The sequence below is a fragment of the Mobula birostris genome, chromosome 4 (genome assembly GCF_030028105.1).
Source record: "Mobula birostris isolate sMobBir1 chromosome 4, sMobBir1.hap1, whole genome shotgun sequence".
NCBI classification, from domain to species: Eukaryota; Metazoa; Chordata; class Chondrichthyes; order Myliobatiformes; family Myliobatidae; genus Mobula; species Mobula birostris.
This window is the reverse complement of record NC_092373.1, coordinates 40,381,331-40,396,198: the sequence shown is the minus strand read 5'-3', so window position 1 is coordinate 40,396,198 and position 14,868 is coordinate 40,381,331. Positions and strand designations below refer to the sequence as shown.

General features: G+C 40.4%; 1 protein-coding gene across 7 annotated transcripts in view; it reads left to right on the top strand.

Moving 5' to 3' along the window:
• mccc1 (methylcrotonyl-CoA carboxylase subunit) overlaps positions 1–14,868 on the top strand; it is a 118,886-nt gene that overhangs the window by 75,585 nt on the left and 28,433 nt on the right. For 5 of the 7 annotated variants that reach the window (XM_072255225.1, XM_072255221.1, XM_072255222.1 and 2 more), the window contains one exon: positions 2,327–2,410. In XM_072255225.1, the coding sequence (XP_072111326.1) occupies positions 2,327–2,410 (84 nt within the window). Of the gene's footprint in view, positions 1–2,326; positions 4,002–9,762; positions 11,169–14,868 lie in introns of those variants that run through there. The other 2 variants (XM_072255224.1, XM_072255223.1) reach the window with 2 other exon arrangements.

Sequence of the window (14,868 nt, the reverse complement as noted above, 5' to 3'; positions counted from 1 at the left end):
GTTTCCTAAAGTCAATGACCAGCTCTTTTGTTTTGACATTGAGTGTAAAGTTATCTTGTCTGGCTTATCATTGTTTGAGATCTGGTTCACTACGGCTGTGACATCTGTGAACTCATAGATGGAGTTAGAGCAGAATCTTGCCACACAGTCACAATTATATAGGGGATAAAGTAAGGGACTAGTGTTGAGGATAATCATGATGGAGATGTTGCTGCCTGTACTTACTGATTACATTTTCTCTACACACTGTCAAGCTTATTGATATCTTTCCTGTAGGTGTGTGATCAGGACTATATACAATGCTTCATATTTGGCCTCACCAACATTTTATACAACTTCAGCATAATAACCAACTTAATGCCCTGATTTATGAAAGCCAATGTGCCAAACATTCTCTTTACAACTCTATCTACCTGTGATGCCACTTTAAAGGAATTATGGGTCTGTATTCCCAGATCCCTTTGTTCCACTGGACACCTCAGTGCCTTACCATTCACTGTAAGTCTTACCCTGGTTTGTCCGGCCAGAATGAAAAACCTCACACTTGCCTGCATTAAATTTCATATGCCATTTTTCAGCCCACTTTCCCAGCTGGTCTAGATCACTTTGCATGCTTTGATAGCCTTCGTCACTATGGTGTCATCCTCAAATTTGCTGATTCAGTTTATCACATTATCAGCTAAGTTGGAGAGACAACAATCCACTACCTTTTCCAAACTTATCCTGCTAAGTCAACTATGAATCCAGTTGATGACTTCATCCTAAATGCCAAGTAACCTAACCTTCTGGACCCGCCTCCCATCTGGAGCTTTCTCAAAGGCCTTGCTGAAGTCAATGTTGACAATGTCCGCTGCCTTTCCCTCATCAACCTTCTTGCTAGTTTGTTGAATAGGAAGCCAAGGATCCAGATCCAAGGGGAGGTTCTGAGTTCTCAAACAGTACCTATTTCCTCAGTAGTATTTCATTGTATTCAGACTTTGGAATGTTAATTCCTTAATTGTTACTGAAGGAAATATTTACGTCACATAATTCTATAATTGATTACATTGCAAGCAAATATTATCTTGCATACTGAGGTGGAGGGTTTACGTCCAGACTATGTCTGGGGTTAGGAGCATAAGAATTGCAGTAGGCCATTTGTCCCCTCAGGTCTGTACTATCAATAATTAAGATATTGATTGATTGGTGAACTTATTCTGTACATATTTGTTTAATGCTTTAGATAACATAATTTCCAAATCTCAGATATCAGATTAACAAATTATCCTCCATCAACCACAGTTCTGGAGTTTAATGTCTGCAACCCTCTATGTTTCCTCCATTCACTGCTGAAAGATGTGTCTGCAATTCTTAAACTGCCCAACAGTCTCTACAACCTACAGAAATAGATGCTACCTATTTACTCTTTGAATACTTTTTCTTCCTTGGGAGAAGCCCAGTAACATAAGCCAGATCTTTAGAGGTGTCATGAAGGAATTGGATGTTTAAGTCAACATGTACAAAGTTTAATCATGAATTAATTGAAACATCTTGAGTTAACAACGTCTGGTTACATCATGATAGTCAGTTTTATAAATTCTCCAAACCTCTCCCTTAGTTTACTGTTTTTGCAAAACTTTCCTAAGAAAAATCAATGAAAGAATAACAACAAAAAAGTTTTATGATCATGATAGCAAACATAACCTGGATATTTCTAAAGTATGATATGCTGTGTCTAAGTTGTAGTCATTCATCTGTCTTGCCACATTACTGTTTTTTTAACATTGGGGAAAGCATAATTTACAAAATAAGCATTTTAACATGTTTATGTTTATAGAAGCAGTAGAGAAAAATGAAAGTGGCTGCATTTAAAAAGAAAAAAAGTGACATACGTATTTGTGTTGAAATGGGTATGGATTAAATTGAGAATGATATTTACTACTGCAGTCTTCCTGACTACAAAGCAGCAATTGAGGCAAATAGAATGATAAATTATATGACAACACTAGTGAACAAGTGTGAAATGTATTGGTATTTAAAGTGTTTGCTGGTATAAAGGATAGTAAATTTAATGGAAATAGTAAAGCTACAATACAGTTAGGGCCTGATTACAGCAGCGGATGAGAAGGCACAAGCTCAGCCTAATGGGTAGCTCATTGAGGATTGACGCCAACATCTCGTCAGTTAGATGTGATGTATTGTGAATAGAGTAGTGGAAACAAACATCTGGAATACAGTTAAAGATGTAATGTACCTGGGTGGATGAACATAGACAGGATGAAAGGCATTTTTACTCTGCAAATTTCAGAGAATGGCGATAACGAATTGTTTTGTTTTATTTTTGCAGCATACAATAAAAGCACCAAAGACCGGGGTAATTGAGAAAATCCTGTACAAAGAAGGCTCTCAAGCTAACCGACATGCCCCACTGGTAAAATTTATGGAAGAAGTTGCCTCACAATGAATTCAACTCGGTTTCTTTTGGTTAATATGCTGCAAAAACTGTGTTTTACTAATACCTTCTGTTTCCTATGCCTGGAGAACGTTTGTAGTTTGTTTTATTCCATGTGTTATTTGGAACATGTGCAATAAGCAAAATTTATAAGCTATAGTCAGAACAATCTACAATAATACCCAGAGTGCAACAGTAGGTAGCATTTGTTAGTTGCATGGTAATTAGACAATGAAAATTGATAATAAAAATACTTGATCAACTGAATCTTGAATACCTGGGAAAATAGTGTTATATTTTGATCTGATGACTACCTTTAACTTCTGACAGTAAATGTATTTATATTAGCCATTATATATAATGTTAATTGGCTTGTCACACTACAGGATTTCTAATTGTTAGTAATTTTTTGTATAGATGTAAATGTCACCATTCTAAATTTAATCTTAAATCTTTAACTTTGGAAGTATGTACAAAAACTTCTTTTCTCAATGTTACTACTTGTACTCCACTTTATCTTGAGGTAATTGGATGATTTTTATCTTTACTGCGTATGTTTAATACACTATGATCGGAGCATCTGACCATTATAAAAACCCTTTGATTTTTATTCCATTGGTTCAGCACAAAGTGCTAAAGACAGAAAAAAATGCCCCAGAGAGTCAAGTTATCATTAAAGAGTTTGCATGCTCTTAGAAATTAATTGGACCACTTACAATAGTGATATTTTATGCCATTAGCACATCCTATATTGATAATTGGATGTTAAATGGAATGCTGCTCATTTCCTCTAGGCTACTCAGATCCATAATGTAGAGAGAATCCGATGGAGCATTCATCAAGGAATGCAGGGAAGTTCTTTGGCTGCTTGGATGGGTCAGAGGTCAAGTTAGTGATTTCCAATGCAGTCAACAATTAAAGAGGTGAAAGCAACAGCTTAAAAAATAAGCCTAACTAGTCATAGAAAAATATTAATTTATAGCATGTGCTTTGTTCAATAACAGGAATAGGTGTTGATTTATTTTTTAATATTTTTATTTTGAGATATGGCATGACCCTTCTGGCTAAATGAGCCCCTGCCACCCACGTGACCAATTAACCTCCTCACTTCAGAGCAACACACACAGGATGCTGGAGGAGCTCAGCAGAGCAGGTGGCATCTTCGGAAAAGGGTTATGGCCCGAAACGTCGACTCTTTTCCACCTGGCCTGCTGAGATCCTCCAGCATTTTGTGTGTGTTGCTCTAGATTTCCAGCATCTACAGATTTTCTCATGTTTGTGAACCTACTAACTTGTGCATCTTTGGAATTTGGGAGGAAAGCAGAGAACCTGGACTAAACCCACATGGTCACAAATTCCTTATAGGCAGGGGTGGAATTGAACCCGGTTTGCCAGTGTTGTAATAGCGTTATATTGTCCACTATACAACCGTGCCACCCTAGTGTGCTCCCGACTTGCCCCTCTCGAAGTCCACAATGAAATCCACAGTCCTGCAAACATTAATGAATCAGGTTTTGCTATTCTGTATGTTTACAAATTATATTGAAATTAAACTCATTTTTTCCTCATTGATCTTGATTCTAAATAATTGATGAAGCTACTTTTGTGTAAGTTGGGAATAGAAGCAAATGCAAAATGAGCTATTTAATGTGAAATTTATTAATAGAGCGTAAAGATATTAGAGCACAGTGCAAGCTCTTCAGACTTGATGTTGTGCCAACCTTTTAACCCTTCCCTCCCACGTTCCTTCAATTTTTTTTTATCATCCATGTGCCTATCTAAGAGACTCTTATCTATCCTTAATGTATCTACCTCAACCATCATCCCTGGCAGTGTGTTCCATACAACCATCACTCTCTGTGTGTAAAAAAAAATCACTTGCCTCTAACATTCCCCCTTTATTTTTCTCCAATCACCTTAAAAATATGTCTTCATATCTTAACCATTTCTGCACTGGGGAAAAAGTCTCTGACTGTCCACTTGATCTGTGCCTTTTAACTTCTTGTACACTTCTTCAAGATTCAAGGTTGTTTCATGTCATTTCCAGTGCACAACTGTAAATCCAATAATTGTTACTCCGGGTACAATGCAGCATAAAAAAATCCCAACAGGATAAGGAACACAATAAATATAAATACATAAGATAGCTATATACATGGGTTGATTATACATACATAAGGTGGCGCTAGGTACAGGAGTGCCTTACGTAAAGTGACTGGCAGGAGATGTTAAAGGAGATGTGGTGGAGTGGGTTAGTAATTCTTCTATTAAGTCACCTCTCATTCTTTGCTCCAAAAAGCCCCAGCTAACTCAGCCTATTACATGTCCTCCAATCCAGGCAGTATCCAGGTAAATCTCCTCTGCACCCTTTCTAAAGCTTCCACATCCTTCCTATAATGATGCAACTGGAACTGAACACAATACTTGTAGTGCGGTTGAACCAGCGTTTTATAGGGCTGCAACATTACCTCCAGAATGCAATCCCTCAACTAATGAAGGCCAACACACCTTAACCACCCTATCAAGTTCAAACTGTGGCCAGACAGTCAACGGGAACATGAGAAGAAGAGGCGGCTTCACACAGGTCTGTGAACAAAGATTTTTTAAAAAGCAGCGCTTCACGGGCAGTTTTCAGAGTTTGAACCGCAGCTAATCAGTGAATGGGAGCATGCGAAGAAGAGACAACTTCACACAGGTCCACGATTGAAGATTGAAAAAGTAGCATTTCACAGCAGTTTGAATGGTGGCCAGTCAGTGAATGGGATTCATTAGCAAGGGCGAATAAAAATGAGGCAGGAACAGCAGCGGCAGGAGGAGGAGGAGGCAGGTAACTGGGTGACTGTCAGAAGTAGGAAGGGAAATGGGCAGCCAGTAAAGAGTACCTGGTAACCATTCCCCTCAATAATAAGTATATCGTTTTGGACACTGTTGAGGGGGACGATCTATGGTGGGGGGGGAGCTGCAGTGACTGGGTCGATGGCACTGAGTCTGGCGCTGTGGCTCGGAAAACGAGAGGTGACGAGGCCTGCAGTAGTGGTAGGAGATTCCATAGTCAGAGGAATGGAGATGAGAATCTGTGGAAGTGATAGAGGCACACAAATGGTATGTTGCCCCCCAGGTGCCAGGGTCAGGGATGTCTTGGATAGGGTCCACGGCATTCTAAAGGGAGATGGTGAGCAGCCTAGAAGCCATGGTACATATTGGCACCAATGACATAGGTTGGAAAGGCGAGGTGGTCCTGAAGAGAGATTTTATGCAGCTAGGTAGAAAGCTGGAAAGCAGGACCTCCAAGATAGTCATCTCTGGTTTGCTGCCCAGTGAGGATAAGAATAGGAGCACTTGGCAGATGATGTGTGGTTGAGGAACTGGTGCAGGGGGCAGAGGTTCCGATTTCTGGACCATTGGGACCTCTTCTGGGGAAGGTATGATCTATACAAAAGGGATGGGTTACATTTGAACTTGGGAGGACTACTATCCTTGCAAGTAGCTTTGCTAGAACTGTTCAGGGGGGTTAAACTAATTTGGCAGGAGGATGGGAACCGGAGAGGTAGGGCAGAGGATGGGACTGTTGGTTTACAAACAGAAGCACTGTGTAGTGAAACTGCTAGCAAGGAGAGGCTAACGATAGGGCAAAATTGCAGTCAGTGGGAAGAATTGCAATGTAAAGAGTATAGAATGAGTTGCCAGCACAAGTGATGCGTGCAAGCTCAATTTCAATGTTGAAGAGAAGTTTGGATAGGTACATGGATGGTAGGGATATGGAGGGCTATGGTCCCGGTGCAGGTCAATGGAAGTAAGCAGTTTAGAATCAGAATATGGTTTATTATCACCATGTGTCGTAAAATTTGTTAACTTTAAAGGGTTTTGGCTTAGGTTAGATGGGCTAAATGGCTTGTTTCTGTGCGGTACTTTTCTATGACTCTTAAAGGGGGGCCAAAATCAAAAAGGGTGATAAATACAGGACTGAAGGTATTATCGTGAAATGCATGCGGTACAGGAAATAAGGTAGATAAACATGTAGCACAGTTAAAAAGTGGCAGGTATGACTTTATGAGTATCACCAAGTCGTGGCTGGGGGAAGATTATAGTTGGGAGATCAACACCCAACGATGGATACAGATTGTATTGAAAGGACAGGGAGGTAGGCAGAGAGGTTTGGGATGGCCCTTCTGGTAAAGAAAATTCAAATCCTTAGAAAAGTGACTGGAAGGTGTAGAATCCTTGTGGGGTAGAGCTAAGAAACTGCAAGGGTCAAAAGAACCTGATGTGGGTTATATACAGGCCTCCAAACAATTGCCAGGATGTGGGCTCCAAATTACAACGATAGATAAAAAGGCTTGTCAAAAGGGCAATGATATGATAGTCATAGGGTGATTTCAAAATGCAGGTAAATTGGGAAAATCAGCTTGATGCTGGATCCCAAGATAGGGTAATTTGTAAAATGCCTAAAAGATGGCTTTTTAGAGCAGTTTGTGGTTGAGCCTACTATGGTATAGGCTATTCTGGATAGGGTGTTGTGCGATGACCAGAATTGATTAGAGAGTTTAAGGTAAAGAAACCCTTAGGCAACAGTAATCATAATATAATAGAACTGACCCTACAATTTGAGATGGTTAAGCTAAGGTCAGATGTATCAGTTTTACAGTGGACTAAAGAGAATTACAGAGGCATGAGCGAGTAGCTGGCCAAAGTTGATTGGAATGGGACACTAGCAGGGATGATGGCAGAGCTGCAATGGCTGGAGATCGGGGAGCAATTTGGAAGGCACAGCATAGATAGGTCCCAAAGAAAAATAAGTATTCTAAAGGCAGGATGATGTAACTGCGGCTGACAAGGGAAGTCAAAGCCAACATAAAAGCAAAGAAGAGAGCATATAATAGCACAAAAATTAGTGGGAAATTAGAGGATTGGGAACCTTTTAAAAGCCAGCAGAATGCAATTAACAAAGCCACAAGAAGGGAAAAGATGAAATATGAAGCTAAGCCAGCCAATGGTATTAAAGAGGATACCGAAAGTTTCTTCAGACATATAAAGGATAAACGAGAGTCAAGAGTGGATATTGAACCACTGGAAAATGATGCTGGAGAAGTAGTAATGGGAGACAAGGAAATGGCGGATGAATTGAATAAGCATTTTGCGTCAGTCTTCACTATGGACAACACTGGCAATATACCAGCAGTTTGAGAGTGTCATGGGAGCAGACATGAGTGAAGTTTCCATTACTAGGGAGAAGGTGCTTGGGAAACTTAAAGGTCTGAAGGTAGATAAATCACCTGGGCAAGATGGACTACACGCCAGGGTTCTGATAGTGGTAGCTGAAGAGATTGTGGAGGCATTAGTAATGATCTTTCAAGAATCAATAGATTCTAGCATGGTTCCAAAGGACTGCAAAATTGCAAATATCATTCTAGTCTTCAAGAAGGGAGAGAGGCAGAAGAAAGGAAGTTATAGGTCAGTTAGTCTAACCACAGTGGTTGGGAAGAAGTTGGAGTCGACTATTAAGGATGGAGGTACTTGGAGGCATATGATAAAATAGGCTGAAGTCAGCATGGTTTCCTTAAGGGAAAATCTTGCCTGACATATCTGTTAAAATTCTTTGAGGAAATAATGTGTAGGATAGACAAAAGAGAATCAGTAGATATTGTGTACTTGAATTTTCAGAAGGCCTTTGACAAGTTAAGAGCCCATGGAATTACAGGAAAGATGCTAGCATGGGTAGAGCATTGGCTGGTTGGCAGGAGGCAAAGAGTAGGAAATAAGGGAGCCTTTTCTGGTTGGCTGCCATTAACTAGTGGCATTCCACAGAACTGGTGTTCAGACCGCTTCTTTTTATGTTATGTATCAACGATTTAGATGATGAAGTTGATGGCTTTGTGGCTATGTTTGTGAATGATACGAAGATAGGTGGAAGGGCAGCTACTATTGATGAAGCAGAGAGGCTGCAGAAGGACTTAAAACAGATTAGAAGAATGGGCAAAGAAGCAATAGATGAATTACAGTGTCAGGAAGTGTATGGTGGAAGAAATAAAAGCATAGAGGTATTTTCTAAATGGACAGAAAATTCAAAAATCTGAGGTGCAGGGGGAGTTGGGAGTCCTCATGCAGGATTCCCTGAGAGTTAATGTACAGGTTGAGTTGGTGGTAAGGAAGGCAAATGCAATGTTAGCATGCATTTTGAGAGAACTAGAATATAAAAACAAGGATGTAATGCTGAGGCTTTATAGGGCACTGATAAGGCCTCACTTGGGGTATTGTGAGGAGTTTTGGGCCACTTATCTAAGAAAGGATGTGCTGACATTGGAGAGGGTGCAGAGGAGGTTCACAAGAATCATTCCAGGAATGAAAGGGTTACCATATGAGGACTGATTAATTGCTCTGAATCTGTACTCACTGGAATTCGGAAGAATGAGTGTGGGGGGAGGGGAATCTCATTGAAACCTATCGAATGTCGAAAGGCTTCAGTAGAATGGATGTGGAGAGAATGTTTCCTATGGTGGAGGAGTCTAGGACCAGAGGACACTGCCTCAGAGTACAGGGGTGTCTATTTAGAACAGATGGGCAGGAATTTCTTTAGCCAGAAAGTGGTGAATCTGTGGAATTAGTTGCCACAGGCAGCTGTGGAGGCCAAATAATTGGATATATTTATAGCAGAGATTGATAAGCTCTTGATTATTCAGGGCATGAAGGGTTATGGGGAGAAGGCAGGGGACTGGGGCTGAGAGGGAAAATGGATCAGCCATGATGAAATGATGCAGCAGACTAGATGGGCCAAATGGCCTAATTCTGCTCCTATATCTTATGGTCTATCAACTTGCGCAGCACCTTTGAGGAATCTATTGATGTGGACCCCCAAAACCCTCTATTCCTCTACACTGTTAATAATTCTGTCACTAACTCTGTAATCTGCCTTTAAATTCGGCCTTTCAAAGTGAATCACTTCATACTTTTCAAGGTTGAACTCCATCCGCTATTTCTCAGCCCAGCTCTGCATCCTGTCAATATGCCGGTTTAACCCTCAACAACCTTCCACACGATCCACAACATAACCAACCTTTGTGTCATCTGCAGACTTACTAACCCACCCTTCCACGCCCTCATCCAAGTCATTTTATAAAGAACAGAAGTCCCAGAGCAGGTCCTTGCAGAGTGGACAACCTGTGAGATTGCATCCCCTGTAGACCTGTTGTGGTAGTAGGTGAATTGTAGTGCACCCAGGTCCTTGCTCAGGCAGGAGTTAATTCTCGTCTACCGCTGTGCTACTGCTGACAGTTGTTGAGGCAGCTCACCTGCTGTTCTTCAGCACCAATATGATCGCTCTTCTTTTGCAACAGGTGGAACCTCAGACCGCACCAGTGAGATGTTGAATATGTCCTTGAAACCTTCTCGCTAGTTGGTCAGCATAGGTTTTCAGTGCCTGGCCAGGTACACCATCGGGACCTGACACTTTGAGAGAATTCACCCTCCTGAAGGATGTCCTGGCATTGGCCTCTGAGACGGAGATCACAGGGTCACCAAATGCTGTGGGGATTTACACAAATGTAGTGCTATCCTCCCTTTCAATGTGTGCATGAGGCGCATTGTGCTTATCGAGGAGTGAAACATCACTGTCTGTTTTGCTGGTGTTTCACCAAGTAGGAGGTAACAGCACACATACCCTGCCACAACTGCTGTGCATCCGATTGTCTCTCTAATTTAGTCTTTCGGAAGAAAGCTTGTATTGCTCCCTGTTACTCTTGATAGTGAGGACGTGGATGTGGTGAAGACCTACAAGTACCTGGGGGCGCACCTGGATGACAGACTTGAGTGGAGCACCAACAGTGAGGCTGTGTACAAGAAGGGCCAGAGCTTCCTCTACCTTCTGAGGAGACTGAGGTCCTTTGGAGTACGCAGACATCTCCTTCACTTGTTCTACCAGTCTGTTGTTGCCAGTACAATCTTCTATGTGGTCTGGTGCTGGGGCAGTGCCAGCAACACTGGAGGTGCCAATAGGCCCAATAAACTGATTAGAAAGCTTGGCTCTGTTATAGATGTCAAACTGGTCACACTGGAGGCTGTGGTCGAACAAAGATGTTCCGGAAGATCCTGGCAATTCTGTTTCTCACCCTCTGCAAGCCACCTTGGCTAAACAGAAGAGCACTTTTAGTAATGGACTAAGACAAGTGCGCTGCTCCAAAGAGCACTGAATGATGTCGTTCTTACCCCTGAGCCATTAGGCTCTTTCATGATTCAACCTATAGCCTCCTGATAGACTGTTTGTGGTAACTAATTTTTATTCTTTCTACTTTCCTTTGCATATTTAGATCTGTGCACTTGTAGTACTACTGTGATACTGTAATTTCCTTTGAAATCAATAAAGCATCTGTCTATCTAATTTCACAGCAAATCACCTTCTTTTCACAATGACCACATTCCAGAATCTTAATTTAGAAATTCTTGTTAGATAAAATTAATACTACATATTTAAATGAATGGCAAATGTCACCAATGTTTATTAATTTTTCAGACATTTATTAAACCAAGATGTACAAATGCATATTGTCTAAAGTGCTGCACGAGTTAATAGGTGGGAGTAAATGTTAAAAAAAAAGGAATGGGTCTTCTAGGATTTTGCTGTAATGAACCATTCAAAGATCACACCTTTTGTCATCGCTTCGTTTTTTTCATTACTGTGCTTGGATTTATTAGTTTTTATTTTCCATCGATTCTTTCTTCTTCCACTCTTTCAAAATCTATTCTCCAGAGCCTGCCCACAATCTGAGAGTCTTGATGAAGTTGCTGCCAGATGTGGCTGATCTTATGTAAAATACGCTGATTATGTCTGATTCTAATGCAGCAACCATAAGCATGTTCCCTGCATGTATTTCAGTTCAACTATTTAGAAAAGAAAACATGGCTTTTATCGTACTTTATTTCCCCCATCCCCGAAACACACCTGTTATTTCCTCTTCTTGATCCATGTACAAGGTCAAATTACACAGCACAGCCTAGGCTATGTCTATACAGTACATGGCTACTGCTCTGAAGATGAAAACTGGAACTGCTCATTGTTTCATTATTTTTATTACTGAACCTGATAGTTTTAAATTAGCAGATAACCTTTTGCTGTTGTTGTGTATTCAACAACTAGATGATATCGAACAAAATATATTCAGATAAATTTTCATGGAATATTTTAACTTGGTTGTAAGATGGATTCTTTCAATGCAAATGAGAATTAAAGTTCTGCAAAATTTCATTTGTGAGAAGCAAAGCTTGCTAAGACCAATGTGGCAATTGTACAATCAACGTCACAATTTAGAAAGCGTCTAAACAAGAAGATTGATTTGAGTCTCCACAAGTAGTCGAGGCTGACGTTTCTCCTTTTGAAAATCAAAAACTGCTAGTGCTGGAAAATGCTGGAAACACTCAGCAGGTCAGGCAACATCTATGAAAAGAGCATTCAGGTCAAAGAGCTTTCATCGGGCTCTTTTATCTTTTGAATCTGCACCTGCAGAAAATCTCTAATATGAACAACCAGGGTGATTGTACATTTGCTACCTTACTCTGTTTCAAAATTGTGTCTTTTATTGTGCTTTACTCACTTAAATGGAATTATTTCACCTTTTTTGACATCTTTCACTTTTTTTTTGCCTGGAGGTCATATTCAGGATCTGAATTGGATAGATTTGTTTCTATATATACTTTTGCAACAATATGTTTGCAGAATTGATTTTGGTGTAATGATGTAACTGGGGGCTGGGAGAAGCACAACACTAGTTGCTTTCCAGGATTTGGAAATTTCTATCTCTTACTTTTCTAAGTGATGCAATATACTTCTTTATATTAACTATAACAGTTTAATGATTTGGGGGAAATGATAGGCCTTTTAGAGGTTTCTTCAGTTTTGTATTTATTTGCTTATTTTTGGTCTATGGCTCTCAGTTACAAGTGACTACTAATCCATTGTCACAGTCATTTTGCTTTTTGCCTCAGTTCACTAATCTGTGACTTGCAATGCCTCCATTTGAAGCTGTGGGGAAAAAAATTGGGCAGGTGCACACAAAGAAGGCACTCACTCTAGCTGCTCTAAATGTTTTATATTCCTGTGACCAAAACACTTTAATTTCTGTGGTCAAAGTAAAGTCACCTACATCTACTCACTCTGAGGAACATCCAATGCCATTTTTGATATCATTTTAGAAAACATTTTGCAACCTCAGCAATTTGAACTGCTGCCATGCCATCTCCAGGAGACATCTTCAAGTTCTGCTATAAGGGGGGCATTGAATATGTGTCTAAATTTCAACATTTCAAACTCAAAACATTTTTTGAAAGAACCTGACTTGTGAGGATCAGTGGTCAGAGTGGTATGCTAACTAGTAATGCTTGGGCTGAACTGATCTTTATATCCTAAAAGTGATGAACCAGACAATAGTCAACCCAGCTCACACTTTGTGGATGCACTAAGAGTTGTTGGCTTCATGTCCCTCACGGAGTTGCCAGCATTGCTGCCTGGGATATACTAGGAGAACTCAGCTGTAGGTGACAGAAAGCAAGCCCTTCCCCTCCCCTCCAGCATTCTAACAGTATTATTGAGCCCAGTAATGGAGTGGGATGCCATATGCACCTGTGTCTGATCCCTATTGTATAGTCCAGTGCACAAGTTCAAAAGCCCGGAACACACTGATGCACGTAGTACCACCAATTCCATTGGTTCTCTGCTGACTGTTGGCTAGCCACCTCCTCAATCCTGTTCATTGATGTAGCAAATGTAGTTGTAGAGAAACAAATGGTGCCGAACTCTGTTATAGAGTCATTTCTATCTGAATTGCCTTACTGGATGCTTAAAGTAAACTAAAGAGATTAAGCACTTTTGTGGTTATACAGTCATCTGAAATGCTATGGTAAGCCTTAGCACTTGAAAGAAGTCAGCAGAAAGCTCTTTTTTCTTTTTTAACCAAATCTTTATAATGGCCTTTATAAATCAAAGTATTGAGTATAAGAGTTGGAATGTTATGGTGAGGTTGTATAAAGCATTGGTGAGGCCAAGTTTGGAGTATTGTGTGCAGTTTTGGTCACCAAATTACAGGAAGGATATTAATAAGGTTGAAAGACTGCAGAGAAGGTTTACAAGGATGTTGCCGGGACTTGAGAAACTGAGTTACAGAGAAAGGATAAATGGGTTAGGACTTTATTCCCTGGAGCGTAGAATGAGGGGAGATTTGATAGATGTATATAAAATTGTGATGGGTATAGATAGAGTGAATGCAAGCAGGCTTTTTCCACTGAGGCTAGGGGAGAAAAAAACCCAGAGGACATGGTTTAAGGGTGAGGGGGGAAAAGTTTAAAGGGAACATTAGGGGGGGCTTCTTCACACTGAGAGTGGTGGGAGTATGGAATGAGCTGCCAGACGAGGTGGTAAATGCGGGTTCTTTTTTAACATTTAAGAAAAACTTGGACAGGTACATGGATGAGAGGTGTATGGAGGGATATGGTCCAGATACAGGTCAGTGGGACTAGGCAGAAAAATGGTGCAGCACAGCCAAGAAGGGCCAAAAGGCCTGTTTCTGTGCTGTAATGTTCTATGGTTCTGTCTCAGACACTCATGGAAGCATTTTTCTATCCAGTGGCAGACAGGTTCTTGAGCATTTTTAATTTTCTCCACAGGTCCTAATGCAATGCATTTCTTTGATGTTCGGTAACGGTTCACTTCAAGCTTTGTAATCACTGCATAATTTGCTGATTGAGTCAGTGCTCTATAAATAGCATGGGGACATTTGGAGTTTTTTTATAGTAGTTTTTGTTGATGCATGTCTCAAGTATTTAAGAATCAATGTGAGGTTGTCAGTCTCAAGTTCCATTTTAAGGCATTCATTAGCATTGTGGAGCATTCTTATCACAAGTCAAGCAGTTAGAGAAGTCTGCTCCTTGATTTGCGCCACATTGTCAAATTGAGTTGGTCAGAAAACAATCCTACGATAAGGAGGTACGGAAGCCTGAAGGCACGCACTCAGCGATTCAGGAACAACTTCTTCCCCTTCACCATCCTATCTCTAAATGGACATTTAACCTATGAACTCTACCTCACTACTTTTTTATTTCTGTCTTTTTAACTACTTGCTTTAACTTAACTACTTAACAGCCATATTATATATACTCACAGTAATTCTGTTTTATTTCTCTATATGTATCATGTGTTTCATTGTACTGCTGCTGTAAAGTTAACAAATGTCATGATATATGCCAGTGATATTAAGCCTGATTGTGATTCTGAATAAGCATGAGGAACTTTCTTTGAAGTCGGTGTGGTTAAACTGCTTGTGTAAAGATGTGTGACACAAATACACAATGTAAAGATCACACCATGAATGGAAGGGTGTTGAGGTGTGTGGTAGAACAAATGGACCTAGGAATACAGATCCAATTTCAAGATTCCTTGAAAGTAGAGCAGGTAGACA